Genomic DNA, 20,656 nt, shown 5'->3' with positions numbered 1-20,656 from the left:
GCCAGAGCAAGGGGCCAACACTGCTGTTAGTGCTGTGCAGGACTCTCTAGTTCCAGTGTCAGTTCCATCATCCCAGATGATGAGCAGCTGCTCAGTTCTAAGCTACTCCCTCATGCTGTGTTGGGCAGGAAGGATGGCTGGGAGGTGGTTGCCCCAAGCTGCTGTTGCAAGATCTTGTTCATATTCAGACTCATTTCCCAAAGCCAGCATCTCTGTGCGCTGCCAAAACTCTCTTGCTCAGTTTTAATCTCCCTTTGTCACTTACAAAGACAAGGGGATGAAGCTAGAAACAAATCCTGAAGTGAGGACAGAACTCTGAATCATGGTTTCTGAGATACTTTTCTGCCTTTTGGGGCAGCAGCTCTTCCTGGGAATAAAGCAGTTCTTATTCTGAGCTCTCCCCTAGAACATGACAAGTAATGGAGGTTTCAAAGAAAAAAAATTATTTGGGTCATTTGGAACAAAAGTGACAGACACCATGGCTATTCAGAACATGGTCTGCTAGGGAAAGTTGGGAGTAAATTCATTAACAAAACAAAGTTACTTCTTTGACTACATTGTAAGTCTAAGAATGTGCCTGGTAGACCTTGGAAGATGCTTCCAGGAGACTGGGAAGAAGTCAGGCTCTTTAGAGCTTGCTGCTTTTTAATAGTAAGTGTTACACTAGAGGGCATACCAGCCTCTGCTTGAGTAAGCCCCTATCTACCTGATCACACAAGGAACCACCCTTCTTCCTCTGGTGACTCAGATGAAGTAATTTAAGAAGCCAAATTTGCAGTTAGCTTTCAAAGGTTTAAAAATGAACATGTCTCTGCTCTCCCACCCTTCCTTGTTAGGTCCTAAAGCCACAGGCAGCCCCAGGCATGACTGGTGCTGCAGGTACAGAGGAAAGACTTCACTCACTAAAATTTCAAATGACATGAGCTGCTAAACCAAGAGGGGCTTTCATTTATCTAGTGCCAGTAATGGGAGCTTTCTTTGTAGATGCTCTTGCTGGATTCCAATCTGTATCTACAATTAGGTTTTAGGTGCTTGCAAAATATGTGCATTTTTCATTTTGGCAAAGGTAAAAGTTGGTTTTACAGGAAAATAAATTAAAAATTTGTTGTCGGAAACTTAGATAGGGGACATCAGCCTTACCAAAGGTCTGCACAGTGTGTGAAGGACTGACCTCACTGCCAGGAGCAGAACAAAGCCTGGATTGGCAGTGGCTGGTGCACAGTCCTGAGAATCAGACTGACGGGAAAACTGCTTTCTGATCAGAGCCACTCTCTTATCATTAAATGGAGTACATAAATGTAAGCAAGCAAGCATTAGGATTTTGAACATAAAGAACAAGAGCTTGAAACAGCGGGAACAGGTACAGCAAGTGGCAGAAAGCCCAGAACTTATGCCAGGAGACTGTTCCATAATCAAGTCTCTGAGCTCACTTGCTTAGAACAGCATGGGTGGCTCACCACCCTTCTACCAAGCAGCTGGATTTGACTTAACAACCAGTTTCTTAAAGGGATTCAAATGAGCTCTCCTGCAGAGTCTAACTGACACAGGTCTGCGCTTTCAGGAGCATAGTTCTTCATATGGAAGGGGCCAAAGCAGTGACAAGAGGCAAGTTTTGGGGATAAACATTGTGAGAATTACATTCCCCATTGAACTGGTCACACCACACTCACCAGTGGCTTTGTAACAAAGATGGGCTGCTGGTTTTAATTCAGTAGTTGCTCATAAGAGAGACCAGCTAGAGCATATGACTCCTGACAGCCTCAAGAAACCACCCAAGAACTTAACGCCTCCCTGCCCACATCATAAACACAATCATATGGTGGCAAGGGTGATGCTGATGCAGGAACATTGGGGCCCAACCTCCATCCTTTGCAGGTTATTTTTAGCTTCCAAAATAAATTTGCTTTGGCAAAGGTTCTAAAATACCTTTAGATCTGAGATAGAGCCTTACTGTAACAACTGAATCCAATTCTAAGGATCACACAACTAAACAGGTTTGAGCCAGGAATCAAGTAATTTTCCAATACCTTCTTCTTTTGATCCCATTACTACCAGCTCTTCATGGTTATGCACCAAGCTTGAGTGTGAAGTTTGTTTTTGTTGCTCCTGAAATGCACCCTTGCCCACCTCAATATCTGCAGTTTTTCCAGCAGTAGCACAGAACCAATAGCTGGAAGCAAAACTTTCTGCAATCCAGGTGTGGGGAGAGTGCTGAATATGAAACAGACCACTTTCAACAATCCACGGAACTGGATACCTGTCAAAAATCTTCTGGCTCAAGAGCCAGCAAGATGTTATCCTTTGGTGGTTTTCATGCACTGCTCTGCACTTTATCTAGAGAGCCACACATCCCTGCAAAACCCAGGACTCTCCAGCACAGGAAGTTCAAGTGTAAAGGAACTGTACAGCAGAAACAAGAGAAGTCATTTGGGTTGGGTTTTTTCAACAAATAAACTTAGCAGTATACATCTCCCCAAGTAAATCAGAACAAAATCAGTCAAGCCAGTCTATGTTTTAATGGAAAAGATCAATGTCTTAACTACAAAATATATTTACATACATAAATAAGTTACTGTAATAAAAAATAACTGTTTGAATGTCTGTCTTGCATAAATACCATATCTGCACTTAAACTCTGATGGTCTTATCATGGAGCTTTGGTCTGTGTAGTATTTCTTACCTGACAACTTAGCTACAGCACTACCATTGTAATTACTTCACCCTACAGTGGAGTAGGGGTCTGAATTAACTGCTTCTCATCCATTATCTGCCCAGTTCATGGAATCATGCCTCTGTGCAGCTGCTGCTCCTCTCCCTAAGAGGAGGCTGTTCCCACACGCATTATCCTGAACAGTGTGTTGAAGTTGTTGCTTCTTATTGCATCCCGACAAGCACTGACCACTTGTGTTTTAGGTTTGCCAACTGCAAAGAGAAAAAATAAGGAAAGAAAAGAAAAAAACTCAGTTACAGAGTAAGAAACTGGTAAAAATACTTATTTGATCCTGTTTGAAAATTTAGGGGTTTCTTTCAAATACTTTTGAAACACATGATGAAACACCACCTTTTTTTTAGTACATAGATAAAATCCTTTCTTTAAAGAAGAATCCCCTGTAGCTCTGTTTTATGAGAGCTTGTTGGAAGGGGAATGCTATAAACATACAAAAAAGTACCTCCCTCCCCAAAGATCTACATGACTAATAATGCAAATAAAACAGTCCTGCTTAAGTTAGTAGTTACTTTTTTTTAAAAGCAGAATTATAAACCAAGAACTGAAGTAATTCTAAAAACATTTTTAAAGTAGTATGTTCAACAAAACTATCAATTTCTGCCTTATTCAAAAATCTGGGAACTATTTCAAACTGTTCTTTCTAGAATTGTGATCCCAGATTATACTGGACACTCGCAGTTGACTGTCACACATAATTGGCTATGACTAAAGAATGAAGTTTCTACTATTTCTACTGAGTTTCAGGCCAAATATACCTGAAGTCACAGGTGACCTCTGGTACACATCTTATGTGCCTCACTGGCAGTCTGAAACTCCTCATTGCTTTCAAAAACACAGACTTACCACGTAACCGCCCAGCCCTTTGGATTGCCTGATTCACAGCTTTCAGATTATTCAACAGCTCTGTGTGATTGTTGCAACGAATTTTGTATTGATTTATTAAATCTCTGTTCAGGTCATACAGCTCACTGTACCGTGTCTTCATGTTTTTCCTGGGGAACAATCAATCCAGTTATTTTCAGCTCTGAGGACAAGATTTGTCAATATAAAGGTGTAGCAATATATGCTTGTGTTGGCTACCACAGTCACCTGCATGTCTGCCAGCTAGAAGACAACAGACTTGTCTAGACATGTTGGTTATTTTACTAAAAAAACCTGAATAGTCTATTTTTGCAGTTAGTTATCCAGCAAGACAAAGTGGAGATACCACTTTTCCCAGTGAAAGTACCACTGCCCTGCTGCTCTTCAGAGTAAAGCTCAGCATTAGCAGAAAACAGCAAATCAGAGTGAAAACCTGACACCTAACATTTCTTTCATGGTGTTCTCAAGAGTACATGCACCACAGATATATAAAGGGACCTGAGAGAACCTAAAGAACCTGACAAGGTTCAAGGAGAGCTCATGGTGTGACTGCCAAAGGTACAATTCTACATCAAAAATCATAACTAGGCAACTCTTGCATCGCTCCGATGTTTTTCTGTGCTCTTTTCTGCCTGAAAAGCGAAGACTGGCCATTCTAAACCCCAAACACACAAATCAGGAAGCAATTGCTCACATATCTCCCAGGAGCCGGGCATCTTCCGCCTGAACCAGCATGCTGCGGATGAGGTTGGAGTGTTCAGCCATGTCAGCAGTCAGCCTCTGATTCACTGAATGGTGCTCATCCACCTGTCCAAGGCAAACAAGTCACAAGCAAGGGTCCTTGGCACCCCGGGCACACAGAGTTCAGGCTAAACCTCAACCCAGTGCAGTAGGAAATAACATCCCAACCTAACCAACCAGCATTCCTCACACTGTTCTCCTTACCCTCTCTCCCCATTTCAGGAGCAGAAGGGCCCCCAGAAGGGATGAGCATGATCACCCAAACCCTGAGCTCAGTCTCCCAGACAATATATTTACTTTATCCTAAACACACAACTGATGGGAACCAAGGGCCTGTTCTACAGAACAAAAATAGACAGTAAGTTGAGGGTATCCCACAGAATATACAGCAAGTCATTGTGGGCTGATTTTCACAACAAAGATAAAGCAGTTTAGACATCCCCTCATAAATAACCCCCAGTGACTGCTTATCTGCCTACTCAGAAATGCCCAAAGCCTCCTCACCTTCACCAACACTTTCCGCAGCTCCTCAAAATATGCAGGAAAATCTGCTTCCACCTGCAAATCTTCAATGGCCAGAAAAGAGGCCATTGACTGGATAATGTCACCAGCTAGATCAATATCATCTGTGTTGATGGAAATCTGTCAGAAAGGAAAGAAAGCCCAGGCTGAAAGCAGGTCCTTTTATCAAGAAGGCATGGGCAAGCTCTACAGCTCTCAGTAGGCGAAAAGACACTGATTTCAAAGGGGCTTTTATTCAGGTTTGTAATAGAGAGGCATCTGTGCACACAGGACCACTGAAGTTACAGGCAGCTTTGTGCCTCACATTATGGCTCCCTGAAACCATTCTGTGAGGAAGTAATTTCTCTCCCTCCTACAGATCCACAGGCTAAGAATCTTAGCTCACTAACAGGCCCTGGAATTTTACCCACTGACAGTAAGCAGACTCAGAAGTTTCCAAAAGCAGTACTTTTTCTGCCTGTTTATTCATCTTCACTTTTACTGCCTCCTACTGGCAGTATTATACTGGTTTCACTGGGGTATCCTGGGAGGTACTCACCTCTCCACCAGGCTTGATTTTGATGCAGAGCTGACCTGCATTACGAAGTGAAGTGAAGCAAACCTGAAAGGGAGCACTCTGAAACTCAGCATCCTCTGGCAGCAAGAAGCTCTGATTCAGCCACATAACGATCTTGCAAAAATAAAATTAGGAGCATCAGCCATCCCTTGTGTGGAAAGCTTCAGGAACCACACAATGTCCCTGCACATGATGTGCACCAGAACACTCTGTTCAGGGTACCCCAGAAATTTCATTTACTAAATTGCATCCCATAACCCCATGTCATGAACTTGTTAGAATGAGGACAGTTGAATCCTTGAACCAAAGCTGAATATTCCTAAAATAATCAAATCCAACAATCAGAGACTGCTACGAAACTGAGTCACTACTTGAGCACTGTGCTGCCTTTTTCCTGTTCTCTGCTCATTTACAAAATTCAACACTCACTACAGGTCTCCTGCTATCAGCAGGCACACAGCAAACAAGATAGTATCTGAAACACCTTCTGATCTCAAGCATTTAGTTCCTGCAGGAATTCCTGATGCTTGGAATGTCTCAACTGAGTCATCTTTTAAAGACAGAAAAAAGCAGGGTTGACTTGAAATACACAGATTCCAAAGGCCAATAGGGCATTTCACTGCATAATTTTTCCTTTGCTATTGGAAATCTCAAGCTGATTGCAAACTCTCCATCTTTGCAAGAATTGAAACCAGGAAGAAGAGCAGAAACTCACCCTTTGTGGCCTCTCATTCATGGTACAGTTAACAAAGCTCAGGGGCTCTGTGGCCAAGTCTGGACTGCTCAGGGCATACATAGAAAAACGGGGAAGCTGTCTTGTCAACTCAAATACGTGGAACTGTGTGCTGGAAGCAACCCAATGGGAAAACAGAGTTAATAACATAGCAAGGATTCACCTATTGCAATGCCTCCTGGCTCTTTTTTACCTGGGGACTGACACCCACAGTTTTCAGTTACATAATCAGCTGCTGACTGCTTCCCTGGAAGAAACACTTAAACTTGGAAATTCTGGGCTTATCATGAGGTTGTATGATTCCTCCCCATTGCTGTCATTTTCAATAATCCTTCCACTGAAGTATACTCTCTAGGCTAATACATTTACAATTTAAATTTATGATTGGGTATTTTCTTTACAAGTTCAGTGAAGTCTTATTAAAAGGAATAATAAAGACAAATAGAGAAAATAGAAAGGGAATTCAGTCCCATATAGTCCTTCTGCAGTGGGTGGCTACCTCTCAAAATATGCCTCCCTGTCCAGGGAAAGAATTCTGCCTCCTCAGGCACCAACAGCTCTGGCAGATGTGAGCAAGAAGAAATCTATTTTCAAGGGTATAGAGAGAGACATTTTATTTTCTATGGACAGATATTTCTATGGGAGACTGGAAAAATGTTATCTTGAAATCAAGCCTGTGTTACTTTCTATTTGCCCTGAAGCCAAATGGATTCGGGGTTACTCTATAGATTGAGAGACAAAGCTGTGGCTCCAGAGTGTTCAAGTACTCCAAGTGTTCAAGTATTCCATCCAGAGCAGCCACTATCCAGGGCCCAGCCCCTCAGGGATGACAGGATAGTCTCTTCATCTCTTGATTCCCTCCACACACCCACAGTAAGACATCTGGACAAATGTGCATTCCTTCCCTAAAGGCAGAGCCAGAACACAACAGATCACAGTGATTCCAGAGCATTTAGACTTTGTGTGGAAAAGAACTCAGTGCCACAGGTCCATCAATGTTTTTAAGAAAGCATCCCAGCTCTCCCCCTTCAGTAAGACAGAGAAATGAAGCGCCCAGGAATTAACGGTGCACTTCCCATGGGACAAGCATGAAATCACATTATTGCTGTTTCCTGGTCCCACAGTTCTGGAGACCAGCAGAGATCACACCACAAAAACTCACCTGTTCCGGTAACCCACAAAGGCTTTGATGTGCAAATCCACAGGGACATCTTTGGGTGGAGTAAGGGGAACACGAATGCAGCCTGAGAGGTTCTGGAGACTGGGGTGGATCACATGGCTCTCTCCTTCAAATATGCCCTCAGCAAAGATCAGCACAGCTCGGATGATTGTGTCTTAGCAACAGGAAGAAAAAGCAGTTCCCAAATGAAAAGCTGTCTTCTGGCAACAAACCGCCACTGTTTTCAGAATTAAGCATGTTCAACTCCTTCAACATCCCTCCTCTGAATTGTTAAAATATCCCAGGCAACCAGGACTACCACATCTGGACTTGACTGCATCCTAGCATGGCTGGTGCAAGGTGAATTTGCTGTCTTGGGGTAGTTACAGTTTTGCATGTAAAGCCAGCTGAGATGCAGCTGCATTCATGCAATACCCTCACTAATGCAGCAGTGGGTATACAGTCAATGCAAGTGCTGCAGGGATCACCAAGGCTGGTTTCAGCCAAGTTAAATGTTAATTGCCTCAGAAAATAGCACATAATAAGAAACAAATTCCATCAAACTCTTTTCCCCTAAGACCCATCCAAGGAACACAGCTTAATTCAAAACTCTGTGAAAAGAAAGAAACCACAAAAGGGATGTTACAGACAATAAAGGGGAGACATTCAAATCACCAGCTAAATATAACTAAAAATTTGCATGACTTTACATTAATTGAATATCAATGGTTGAAAGTTACCACTCACCATTTGTGGTGGAAATACACAACTCCACATGGGCAGACTGGCTGTCAGAGCCCAGATTAACTGAGAGGGATGTCTGGAGTTGGGTGTTTGCTGGAATTACACCTCTCTGTGCATCAGCTTCCTTCAACTGAGTGTTCAATTCAGCCTGTTACAAAACACATATCCTTCAGTATCAGAATCTCAAGATTTTCTTTCAAAAACCTAGAAAACATATGCACAAGTCAGTTCTCTTTTCTTTTGGAAGAAGGTCGTGTTACAGCAATTCCCAGACACTTCGAATTAGCTATGAGTGGTGGCTGGATTAGGGATGGAGCTGTGGGACACTTGGCTTACAATGTGTTTGAGTGCTTCACTATGGATGGACCTCTGTATACAAACCCTTGCTCAAAAAACTCTTAACACATGTCAATTTTAAACACAATCTTACAGAATTCCAAGCTTCTGCCATGGTGGTCATTTGCTGTTCAAATATGAGTTTGCTCTTTCCTCAGACTGTGTTTTGAAACTGTTTTTGAAACATCAAGCCACAAGTGGGATTCCTACATCTTGGCAGCACTCCCAGACCTCACCCAGTGACCTGATCCTCTCACACAACCCCTCTGACTCCCAAGATGGCACTGAAAACTACAATTTTCAGTCATAAGCTAAAACACAAGACTGAAGGGAATCCAGCTCTAAACACAACTGCTCTGGCAAGAGGAGGAAGCAAAGAAAGCATTATTAAAATACAAAAAGCAAGTTCTGAACTTGCACAAGGAGCAAGCCAAATGCAGAGGCTGGAGCCCCCAGCAGACTCACTGCATCCTGACAAGCTACAGCTCTGACTTGTCTGGACTGCCCCACAACCACTTCCCAGATTACTCTGGATTTATACCAACAGGAAGGTGTGTTTTGGCCCTACACATTCTTCAAGCAGTACCTTTGCATTTTCCTCATAATTTTTCAGTTCCAGCAGCAGATTTTGTTTCTTTTGACTAAGTTCTCGGATAAGATCCTGCTCAGCACTTGTATCCATTAGGTTCCCTTTCATTTCCTCACCTCCTGGCAGATAGCCTCGGACTGTACAAAAACAAAACATAGCCCATTTCAGCAAAGACTTCAACAGCCTGCCCAGAACCAGAGCTTCAGTTTCTGTGACATGACTCCCCTGTACCACTTCTGCAGTTCCCATCTTCAGGTAGTACTATTCAGCTGAAAACCTGAGCATTGATTTAGACCCACAGAGGCTCTCCCTTTCTTCATGACAGGGGCATGAGAACTGTACATTTTAAAAAAAAGAAAGGTGAATTTCCAAGCTCTCTTTAAGCTGTACTCACCTGACCAGGCATGTGCAGCACCCAGTCATTTCCAAGAGGATTCCCACTGCAATCATTCTTTCAGGTGCTTAGGCAAGTTTACAATTATGCAAAATTAATGAAATGTGTACCTGGATTTCTAGAGCTGGTCAGAGGAGTTGTTGCTGTCTGGAAGTGACTGTAAGTCACTGTTCATCAGCCAGTAAACAAGATTTACCCACATTAGTTTTTCCCCAAACCAAGGGATATTTCACTTCTAAGGGTAAGACTTGTTTCCCAGTAGTCCAGTGGAGCACAGAGTTATGGAAATACCTCTGTCTGTGGACAGAGGACCTGTGAACAGGTGATGAGACAATTTTCATTTTGCTCTAAGGCTGTGTGCCCTGATTGCAGCTCTGACAATGAAAGCCAGGGACAAAAATTTTTTACCTGGGAAGAATATGCTGTCTGACTGCAAATGACTGCTGTCCTGTAAAAAGTTGCGTGGAACTTGAAATCACTCAGCTTGCACACTGTCCTCTGATGAAAGGACACACTTTATTATTTCTGACTGAATCATTCATTTAAAATGAGAGCAAGACAAAAACCACTGCAACACAGGAGAACACCTCATATGAAAGGATGCTGGTCCCAAATAGAACCCTAATAACATTGTCTATATAACTCCAGCCACACTAATTACTAAGACTTAAAGGGATCCACATCGTGCCAAGGCTTGTTTACAATGGACCCATCAGAAAAGGATGATCATGTTCAGTGATACCAACCTACACAACTCTGCTAGGAAAAGGTTCTCCAGAACTGCTTACAATGCTCCCCTTCCATAAGCTTGGGAAAAAGGTTTATGAGCTGAAGCCCAAGTGCAGCAAATCCCAACAGCCTGTGATTAAGACAGACAGCAAAACACTCTGCTATTTAACAAAGACAGGCTTTTGTTTCAAATGGGTTGTGCCAGACCTGCTTGTCTCAGGCCACTGACGCCAAGGAGTCGGATAATCACACCAGTGTCTTTCCTGGAGCCATCCCTGTAAATTCATACTGAGCTTATTTAAATCATCTGTGATCATATTTATTTCCACTCACAATAATGAGGCCTGACTTCTTGAATGCATGGTGGGATAAATCCACCACTTCTCCAAGCTCAGGATAGCATTTTCCAGGAAACAGAGCACTGTTAACATCTAAAATTTCTAATATAAAAACTCTTCATCTGCAGAAGAAAACCAAAACACACACACCTTTAGTTCTTTAAACAGCTTTACCTACTGTAAAGCGGCCAAAGAATTAAAAACAGAAAACAAAGATTTCCTATACATTCATCTATTATAATGTAGCCTGAAGAATCAGAGCCTATACTGAGTATCATTATCTTTGCATTAGGATGGGGTTTCTTCCATTAGACAAATGAATTTTGATGGTTTCTTGGATCATAATGAAATGTGCTGATTCTCACAAAGAAGACAATATTCAAAATCCTGTTTGCAGATAGCATAACTCAAAATTCCCTTAGCTGCACATAAGCAAAGGAAATTTGGCACACAAAACGTTGGAACCAAAACGATGTTTAGCTAATCTGAGATAATGTGATGTGCCTGATATTGCTGTGTATTACATTAATATCCTGAACAATGCCTTTACCTTCACCATCAATTGAGCAGCAGATTAACTGAGTGCTCCCATCCATTCTGTAATCCCCCTCCACCAGTCCTGCAATCGACGAAGCAAAGTTGTCCTTAAAGATGACCTCCCCAGTCCGGTCACTGCGTGCATCAACCTGGAACAAAAAATAGTTCCAAGTCTCAGCAGAAGAGAAAAGCCAACTCCAAAACACATGTCATGCCATACTCTGAGCTGTTAACTGAAAGCCAGCTCTGCTCACAGAACTGCAGGTGAAGTTGCTGCTCTGCTCATCCAAACACCACACATGAAAAAAGTACTATTAAGAAATGACCTCTAGGCAGACTCTAGAAGGAGGTAGAAGGAACTTCTCTTCAGAAATGCTTCCCTAAGTTGCAAAACTAAAAAAGGAAGGAAATAAAAGGGACTGCAAGTCTGCACTGGAAAGGTTATGCACATACAATGCAGCAATGATGAGACTAAACCAGAAATAACTTTAATGCAGTATTTACAACCTCTCCTCTCAGCTGCAATCCTTGTGTGGCGAATTATTTTTATACACAAATACCACAACTTTCCATTATCTTTCATTCGATGAGAAGGGTGAGGTGGGCTCAGTTCCATGCACTGTGTATTTTCCAAAGCACAGGTCACAGCATTACTCTTTCTAGGAGCTATGGACTGTTTCAGACCAACAAATTGGGTAGAGACCAGTGGAAAAGAACAGGAGCAAAGCAAGGAGAGGTTCTCTCTTTAAAAATGTTACACATCTAATCCAATGTGAGTTACAACACATCTGGGCTCCAGACTGCCAGCCCGATACGAATTTATTAAAGTGCCGCAGGCTAATGAGAGTAATAAGAGGTGTGAAGAAAAAAGCACAGCTTTACAGAAAAACCTGGCAAGCTGCATCCAGGAGAGATGTGGCAGTTAAAATAGTCATTTCTGGCAAAGGGGAATACCAAGGAAGAGGCTTGAAAGACTAAAACTGAACTGTACAGAATGCCTCTACATAAAATGAAATAATGCTTGATTAATCCTGCCACAGTCAAGACTGACGCTGCTCTCCTGTTACATAACTGCTTTGTCTTCCCTGTAGTTTGGGAACATTCAGAATACATGGCAGAGGTTTATTAGCGTGTCCTCAGGACACACCTCAATAGACACACTCAAGAACTCTAGGATGTGGCATATGGTCTCTGCTGTCATGGAAACAACTTGCCACACCTTAGCAATTGACTGAGCTAAGCAGGGGAAGCAGCTTTTCTCTGATCAAGCACTTGGCACAGGACTCACTAGCCAAACTAGGTTCATTGTAATAGATCTGCAGTGCTTAGGTTTCTAAGTCTTTTTCATTTTTCAGTTTTTGTTCTTCAGATAACTTAACAGCCTTGTTTAAACACAGCCCCCATATCTGCAGCTCCTCATTTTCCCCCTGTATAAACTCACCTTCCCATTAGACCAGCCAGTGATCAACTCACACACTCCATCAGAGTTCAGGTCAAACGCATGTATGCTCATTGCTTGGTTTTTTGACTGAGGGCAGAAAAGAAAGAACAAATTAAGCTCAGATATGTTCTCTAAACTTCACATGCTTGCCACTTGAAAAACGTTGGACTATGAGACTACAGAGAGTACAGAAAGGAATATAACTATGCCTCTTAACAGGAAGTTTGAGCATTACTATTTCTAAGGTCACAGACACATGTGACATCTTAGCCCTTGCACTACTAATCTAGTATACTGCTTTCAAAGGACCTGATTGTTCCCTTAAATACACTTCCATCCAAGCAAATTATTAGAACTCACAAAAACAAAGTGTAAAAAACCAAATCCTCTAGGAAAAAAAGTATCAGGGCCTCAACACTGTCATAAAATTAAGACTACTGAGGACAAACACCAGTCTCTTCCTGCCACCTCTTGAGGAATCTTCTTATTCCCATCCAATATACTATTCTGTATTATATTAAGAATATTAAAATGAGCATCAGGAAAGGCTCTTGCCAAACTGATTTGCTGCAGCAGGAAATTGCTACTGATGAGAAAAAAATAACCTTAAACACAGACAATGCAAGATTTAAATTTCTGAAAAACAGATTATTGATTCAACCAGAGGATTTTCTAACATGAACTCAAATGTCTCTTGTTAAGCTGAAGAATCCCTAGTTGCATGGTTGTATCCCCATTGTTTAAACCACCACCAACAGCCCAAGAGTACTACAGGAACCAACCTGGTATTTTACATGAATGTATAACAACAGGTAGATTTTGTAAGAACAAAATTACCTTAAGATCTGTGCTCAGCAAAGTTCACCTAAGGGTAACATCAGAATGACCTGAAATTAGATACCAAGTCTCCTGGCAGTCTTCAAGCCTCCAATGATGATACTCCAACAATGGACTAACCTTAATCCTCCAGTAGCGTGCTGTCTTGTTGTAAACTCCGACGGTGCCATTGGCAAGAGCGTAGCCAAAGCGACTGCCATACATGGGGCTAAGTGCAGTGACAGTCTGGTGGGGAAAGGAGGGAGACAGAGGATACAGGAGTGAGAACTTGGGTAACTTCAATAGCAGGGAACAGGTCATAGAAAATTCATCATATGAATCCTACATTTCTTAACTGGTAAGTCTGTTGTAGGAAGCATTGAATACTGAAGTAACTACTTTTAAGAATGAGTCTGAAATCACTGAAGGCCTTGCAGGATTTCCTCACACAAGCTGTGCTGCCAGTGTTAGGACACACTTCAGCAAGGATTGCAGAACTGCCCTCAAACTGTGTACTTTGACCAACTATTTCCTACCACAGGAAGCAAAACAACTGCTCATAGGATTCCTGTGGTCATCAGTGCTAACACACAATCATTGAGAAACTACACACAATATTCCCTAAGCTTAAGGAGCTGATGATGACAAAGGTTCAACTTGCCTGGGTTAGTAAAGCCCCGGAGATATTATTGGGAGAAAATATTACCAGTGAAATAAAAATTAAAAACTCCCACAGTTGGATTTCTTTGGAACACAACTGGAACACCAGGCTAGGTGTTCTACCTGAATTAGCTCTGGGGAAAGACCTGAGAGTCATAACTTGGCCTGCTTCTCACCCATTTTAAGACCCATTCCTCATTGAGCTAAGGTTCTCAGGGCTTGGAAATGCAGGTTTTTCCACACACTGAGACTCAAGATTTTAATGTCAGGAGGAACAATTGCAATAATCTGTCTAGTCTTCTGTTCAGTGTAGCACAGGAGACTTCCTTCAATTGAATTCTTCCCCAACTTCTTATTTAAACTCATCTGACTGTGCTCCTTGGATGTTCTACCACAAAACTGTTTCCAAACCCTCTATCCTTTCCTCCACAATCTTCTGAAGAGTCTTTCCTAAGTATCAAACTAAATTAGAAGTACATAGTATGGACAGAAGACCACAGCAACAGTCAGAAACTCAAAGGTAACAATAACAGCTCAGCTTCATCAGAATAAGTGATTAAACATAGAAAATGAAAACTATCCAAGTTTTCCAAACCAAACAATGTACAAAAACACTGTTCCCTGAATTTATCTTCCTAAAAAGGAAGGTTTAGGTTCAGCTGTGTCCTTTTATATTCGAACAGTAAAACTGTAACAGGCCTCCTATAACTGCAGGTATTGAATATAAAACAATTCCACTGAGGATCTGGAAATACATCATATTTGAGAGTGACAAACCTTTAGCATCCCTTTAACTAGAAATATCTAATGACCAGACTAGCCACTGCAGAGAGAGCAGGACATATTACAGGCCCAGTTCTAATTGTAGTGATAGCAACAACCTCCTTTTCCAGAAGAGTGCCTGCTGGCTTTGTCTTTTATAGCTCTTCATAAGTGGTTTATTAGCTAAGCCTTTTAGTCCCATCTTGGGCAGCGGGGAGGCCTCAAATCTTTAAGGACAAAAGTCTGTGACCTTACTCTACCTTGGGTCCAGAAGGGCTGTGAAAAGACTGAGAACACTTCTAAATGCAGTGATAAGGATATTTTACTCCCTTCCTAAAAACCAAAATTAGTGGGCATCTTCTTTCCATTCCTAAGCTAAACACCTACACCTTTTATTTATCCCTCTATAAACATATTTGCCCCATACCTTACTTTAGTCACCATAGCTCTTTTCATATAGCCAGTGTGTAACTCCAATTGCAATATGATCTTCCAGCTTTGCCTGGGAATCCCCCTTCTACCCTGCCATGCACTGTCTGGATATACACACAGGGACAAGTTACACCATCATGATTGCATCAGAAACATTTGAGGAAAACTGTAGACGACATCCTTTTACTCAGAGGACACTAGGAGCTTCAACTACAACCTGGCAACCTTAATTACCCTTGCACAGGGTCCTGTCAGCCAAGAATAGTCACTTTTCTCAGTGGGGTGAAAAGTTTGTAAATAAACAAAGCAAAAAGCCCCCTGCATAATGAAAGACATTATTAAACTCTAATTTCTGCAGTTCTAGCAGAACAGATACTGTGCCAAATAGTTAAGTAAGTACTTAACTACACAATAAATCTGAACCAGAGTAGCTTTAGAGTACACAACACTTACAGCTCTGTCAGCAACTATAATAAACATTAGCCAGAAATAATTTACCTCTGTCTCTGACATTTCTGCCACAATCTCATCCTCTTTAAACACGCGGATGTCAAAATCTTCAGAGCCAACAAGAAGCTGAAAAAAAAAATAGTGTTCCTTAAAAATAATTATTCCAGCTAAGGAAGCAAGCACCAGAATCCAGAGGACAGGTGAATATTTCAAGTCCAGCAATGAAGAGCTTTTAACAGATCTATGAAATGTTGCCAGTGTTGCACTGAAGATCCCCCATTTTAAAAAACCAACTGACCAAACACACACGGAAAAAACTAAGACAAACACACAAACAAACCCAAATGAATTCAAGTATCAACCATCTCTGCTCCTTCAACCTAAGTGGTGGTTGCCACTACTGCAAAGTAGGAATAAAATCGCCTTTATCTTGATGTAAATTACTGTATCAACAGGCATTGAATTGGATCCTCTGCATCCTCACTCCTTATTATTTCCTATATTTTAGTTCTTTTCCTGTTTCCTAGTTCACCAGTAGAAGGTATTAACTGGAAAGGAGCCCAGTGGAAAATTTCGTAACAAAGATGGTGACAATTGTCAGGTTCTCTTTCGCAAACTGAGAAACCAAGAAAAAGATCTGCTCAGTGCTTTGTCCATACAGTAATCCATCATATCAATGACAAACAGAATTACAAATCAAAGTCTAAAACCTGTTAGTACTTTTCCCCACTGAAACCCACGAGCCTTTCATCTTTACATGGCAAAAGAGATACAAATCCATAACAAGGTTGGATTTTTAAAAATATTAAAGCCTTTTTTTCTTCCGAAGTAAAGAGGCTTCAGATTATGTCAACCTAAATCATGCCAAGCTAAGTCTACTGCAGCTAGTGAAATAATTTGCAACAATTAACATATTTAAGAAGCACAGATTTCTTGACCAAGTTGCAAGCACCAGCAAAAGGCAACCAGATAAAAGTATACAATCTTGAAACAATTATGGTGATGCTGTATTTTCCAGAGGTGTCTAGATTTTTTTTTATTAGTTTGATTCACCACATCCACCTCATTGACTTTCATTCCACTGGACAGAAATTTGAAAGAGAAAGTCAAAGTTCTGCCCCACAAGTCTTTTGCAAGATGGCAGAAAGTAACCATCAATCTAAAAATCCTAAGGAAGGCAGTGACAAGTTAGCTCTGTTAGCTACTAAAAGTATATTCACACAATTTCAAAAGCAGTCAATTTTAAATGTCAGCATGTTTTTACTGGGGAAGAAAGAACAGAAATTAAGCTAACACAGTAATTTACCAGTAAGACACAAAGTGATAATTTAGGAAGCTGCTTCTGTGCATTTTCTCAGAACTTCAGTTTTAAACCAGAGGCAGTTTCACAAAAGCCACAAATAAAAGTAAATAAATAAGTAAAGACCCTTTAAAATCACCTAGAAAATTAAGATCAAAAAGAACCCTGAAAACATCTCAGTAAATGCAAGCTGGGGTAACTGGCCCAGCAAGTTAGTCGGATATTGTATCCAGCTCAACTCAGCTCAAAGTAGCACCAGATTACAGCAACCCCGGAGAATATAGCAGAAAAATATAGCAAAACCCACTTAAAAGCACAAGTGCAAACCATTTGCAATTAGTACTATAGATCAGTTTCCTGGTTTCTGAATCCTTACACACTGTCTCAAATTTCTATAAACACCTCCCAGCACATTAAAAAAATACAAAGAGGAGCTGTGCAGAAATTGATTTGAAAACCTGAACCACTTCACTTCCTGAAGATCCCAATCAAGCAGGGTCTGTGTCAGTTTAGTGCTTATAAAAAAACACATGAAAACTGTTCAGGCCTTTTACACATCACAACTGGATATTCCCAACAAGGATTTTTCAGAAACTAAATGAAGAAGCCCAAGTAATTATGTTTAAAGTCTTAAGACAGATGACAAAAGTAAGTATTTTTAGCATAATGATTTAACTTCATATTGATTTGCATCTGATGTATACTAGGAAGCCATTACTCTTCTTAAAGATTCATATTTAGAAGCACAGTTGCTCATTTGGGATGAAGAAACATTTCCAAAAGAGAATGCCACACAAATTCACAATTTCACCCATCTCTTGCAGCCTGCATGATTAGAATGGCAGCTGTTTCCTACTGTTTGTCTCACATCATTATCAGCAAGATGTGTGTTACAAATTATTGTCATTTTAGATCAGCAAACAAAGAGTATTTCATTTCCACATGTCACTATAAGGAAACAGAAGGGCTGGATATGAAGACATTTCTCGATGTTAGCAAGTGTAAGTGCAGCTTTTCAAAAGAATAGCTTTTTATAAGTTCACTTTTACATGTAAGCTTGCAAGTTGTTTCTCTGAAATTTAAAACAGTTCATAACCATATTCAAGAAATACCACTGAAACAGATGCCTTGCCAACTGATGATCACAGGCATCTCATTGTATTGCTCCTGGCGTAAAGAAAAATGAGAAACACTAACTGGTGATGTAAGTCAATTGTACTTGATAAGCTGAGGTTTTTTTAATTATCATTTCACTACAAGACCACAAGAACAGCTGAATTCATGTGTAAATGGTTACAAACCTCAGTTTTCCCATCATCATCAAAGTCACACAGTGCTAGCGAACGAACATTGTCTCCAGTAACCTGCAAGGAGAAGAACAGTACTCAGTGATGGTCACAGCTGTCAGAAGCTGAATTATTTTTATTATCTCAACTGTAACAGAACAATTGACACAACCAGTGTTAAATCAACATCTGAGTGCACTGAATACATATCCAAAGTACAGTTTAAGGCCTGAGATAAATTAAGAACAATCAACAGCTAAATTAATAGCTATCATATTAAAAAAAAATAAAGAAAGATGATTTAGGGCCATTGAAAGAATCTTCTATTAACACCAAAAGTATTATGAGTGTCCTTACTGTCCAGAAACGGTCATTTCCTTCATAATCAAAGCCCTGCAGGGCACAGTTTCCACCAATAATAGCAAGTGGGGGTGAAATATCTCCCAGCTTTCCCAGAACTATTGCATTGGCTCCATCTGAAACCTACAGAGAGGCATTAAAGGAAAAAGAAACAGCAAACAAGAATACATCAGAGCACACAAATGAAGAAGAGAGCTTCCAACATTATCACTGTCAGTTTAGCTGAGCTCTGAATGCCTATAATTTTTTTTAATTTGGTCTTGCTAGGTGATGTGACATATGAATGCAATGTATATCTGTATGTGTGAGGGTAAATTTTCACATATTAATTTTGAAATACTGCAGATATTCTACAGACAAAATATTCTGAATATAGCAGTAGGAATAATGTATAGCACAGACACATAATTAATTGACAAAGTAATGTGAAAGCTGTAATCTTTACAATTCAAAGAAACAGAAAATGATGGAGATACTAAAAAAGCAGACAGTTAAATCAACTTGCCTCTCTGTAAAACAAATCTGAGTTGTTATACACATCATAAGCCAATAAATTAGTCTGTGTTCCAACCAGAAGACAGTCATAACCCAGCTGAGGGTTCAGCATCCCCGAAGTCAGACAAGTGATCCCTTGATTAATGTTCAGAAGAGAAATGTCTGAATCTTGGTTACTTTGCACCATTCGGTTTGTATATGTTCTCTGTCCTCGGGCATGAGGATTGTGAATAAAAACCTGTAGAAATAAAGATATAAATATTAATACAACACATGTATCTGTTTGTATACAAACACTAAAGACTATTGTTTGCATAATAACTGGGATGGTGAACCTAAATGAGGAGAAAAGACTGGGGGTTTTACTGACAACAGTATTTCTCACAGTTTTTCTTTAAACTGTATTAGAGAAAGGGAAATGGCAGAAAGACCAGTGGAGTTGCAACATCACTGTTTCATTTGTTTCTGAAAATGACAACTGACAAGTCTTCAAAGTAAGGCAAAAATAGGAAACCAAAGGGAGCAACAACAAATTAAACAAATTACCTCCAGTTGGTAGCAGTATTTGCAAAACACCCCATTTAGGACAATTTACCTGGTACATATCTGTAACCTCCATCTGTAGATGAACATGGTTAGTTTTAAAAGGATGAACAATAAATATGGTTTTACTCTCTCTGACCAATGCTCAGTCACTGTAATTGCCTGGAGCTAAGTCAGTTCAACAGTTTGCTTTTTGGCTGTGCAGTCTGTCCCTCAGACAAGCCCTTGCTCTGTGCTGTTCCTGAAAGTGCCAGAATAAAATGAATAATGCTGGGAAACATCACAGACGAGCCCTGCTTGTATTTACAACCTAAGTGCCTCTGTGGGTTTATGCTTCAACCTATGCTTTATTAGTCAGGTTGCACTTAATCCTGTTTTGTTTATGTTTCTAACTCAGAGTACACAGGATGCTCTCTCTTCCCATCAGACTGTTTGTACATCAGCCACAGAAACCTCAGCCCCGTTATCAGCACAGAGCTTGGTTTGTAACAATGCCAAGGCTCACTGCTCTGAGAACTATATGATAAAACCCGTGGCTTCAAAAAATCCCGTTTTCTGCTAGAAAACGTGAGTTTCCTCAGCGACTTGGGTTTGTAAAGTGATTCAGGCTGGAAGAAGCCACAGAAGTCACCCAATTCAACCTCCTGCTCCAACAGGGTCCCCCAGAGCGTGTTACTCCAGATTGTCTAGACAGCTTTTGAATCTCCCCAGGGCTGGAGACTCCAGAGCCTCTTTGGGCACCTCTGCTACTGCTCGACTTCGTCACTCGCTGTTAATGTTTGCAAGCTCCCTGCTGCAGCACAGCGAGGCTTCGAGCATCGCGTCCCCGTGCCCGCACGCCGCTCGGGTGCCTGGGCCGGGGGCCTGCGGAGGCCGAAGGGCATCAGCCCCCAGCTCCCGGCTCAGCTCAGCCTGGCTCATCCCCTGGAGCTGGCGGGGTTCAGCGCGGTTTCAGCGGCGCCCGCCGGGGCTGCCCGGCCGCGCCAGGCCGCGCCGCAGCCGCCGAGGCTGCTCCTGCCCCGTTACCTTGCCCGCTTGCGTGGCGGCCGCCAGGCAGGGGTGCGTCCCGTCGTACCGGCCCAGCGCCACCATGCGGGGCAGGATCTTGTGGTTGAGCTTCAGCGTGAACACGGGCACCAACATG

At 41.4% G+C, this 20,656-nt stretch overlaps 1 protein-coding gene across 1 annotated transcript; it reads right to left on the bottom strand.

Annotated features, from left to right (window-relative positions):
• Positions 1-2,502: 2,502 nt before the first annotated feature.
• On the bottom strand, positions 2,503-20,655 carry BBS2 (Bardet-Biedl syndrome 2). Its single transcript, XM_015640021.1, has 17 exons — positions 20,539-20,655; positions 18,980-19,207; positions 18,472-18,597; positions 18,130-18,192; positions 15,577-15,654; positions 13,366-13,470; positions 12,409-12,495; positions 10,981-11,116; positions 8,967-9,106; positions 8,048-8,192; positions 7,304-7,475; positions 6,124-6,253; positions 5,391-5,522; positions 4,835-4,972; positions 4,284-4,396; positions 3,572-3,720; positions 2,503-2,922 (listed from the first exon to the last, which is right to left on the bottom strand). The coding sequence occupies exons 1-17, from the start codon at positions 20,653-20,655 to the stop codon at positions 2,816-2,818; spliced, it is 2,166 nt and encodes a 721-aa protein (XP_015495507.1). The 3' UTR covers positions 2,503-2,815.
• Between the last annotated feature and the right edge of the window lies 1 nt (position 20,656).

Source organism: Parus major, chromosome 11, assembly GCF_001522545.3.
Source record: "Parus major isolate Abel chromosome 11, Parus_major1.1, whole genome shotgun sequence".
Lineage (NCBI taxonomy): Eukaryota > Metazoa > Chordata > Aves > Passeriformes > Paridae > Parus > Parus major.
Note: the sequence above shows the minus strand (reverse complement) of the source record. Positions and strands in the feature narration are given on the sequence as shown.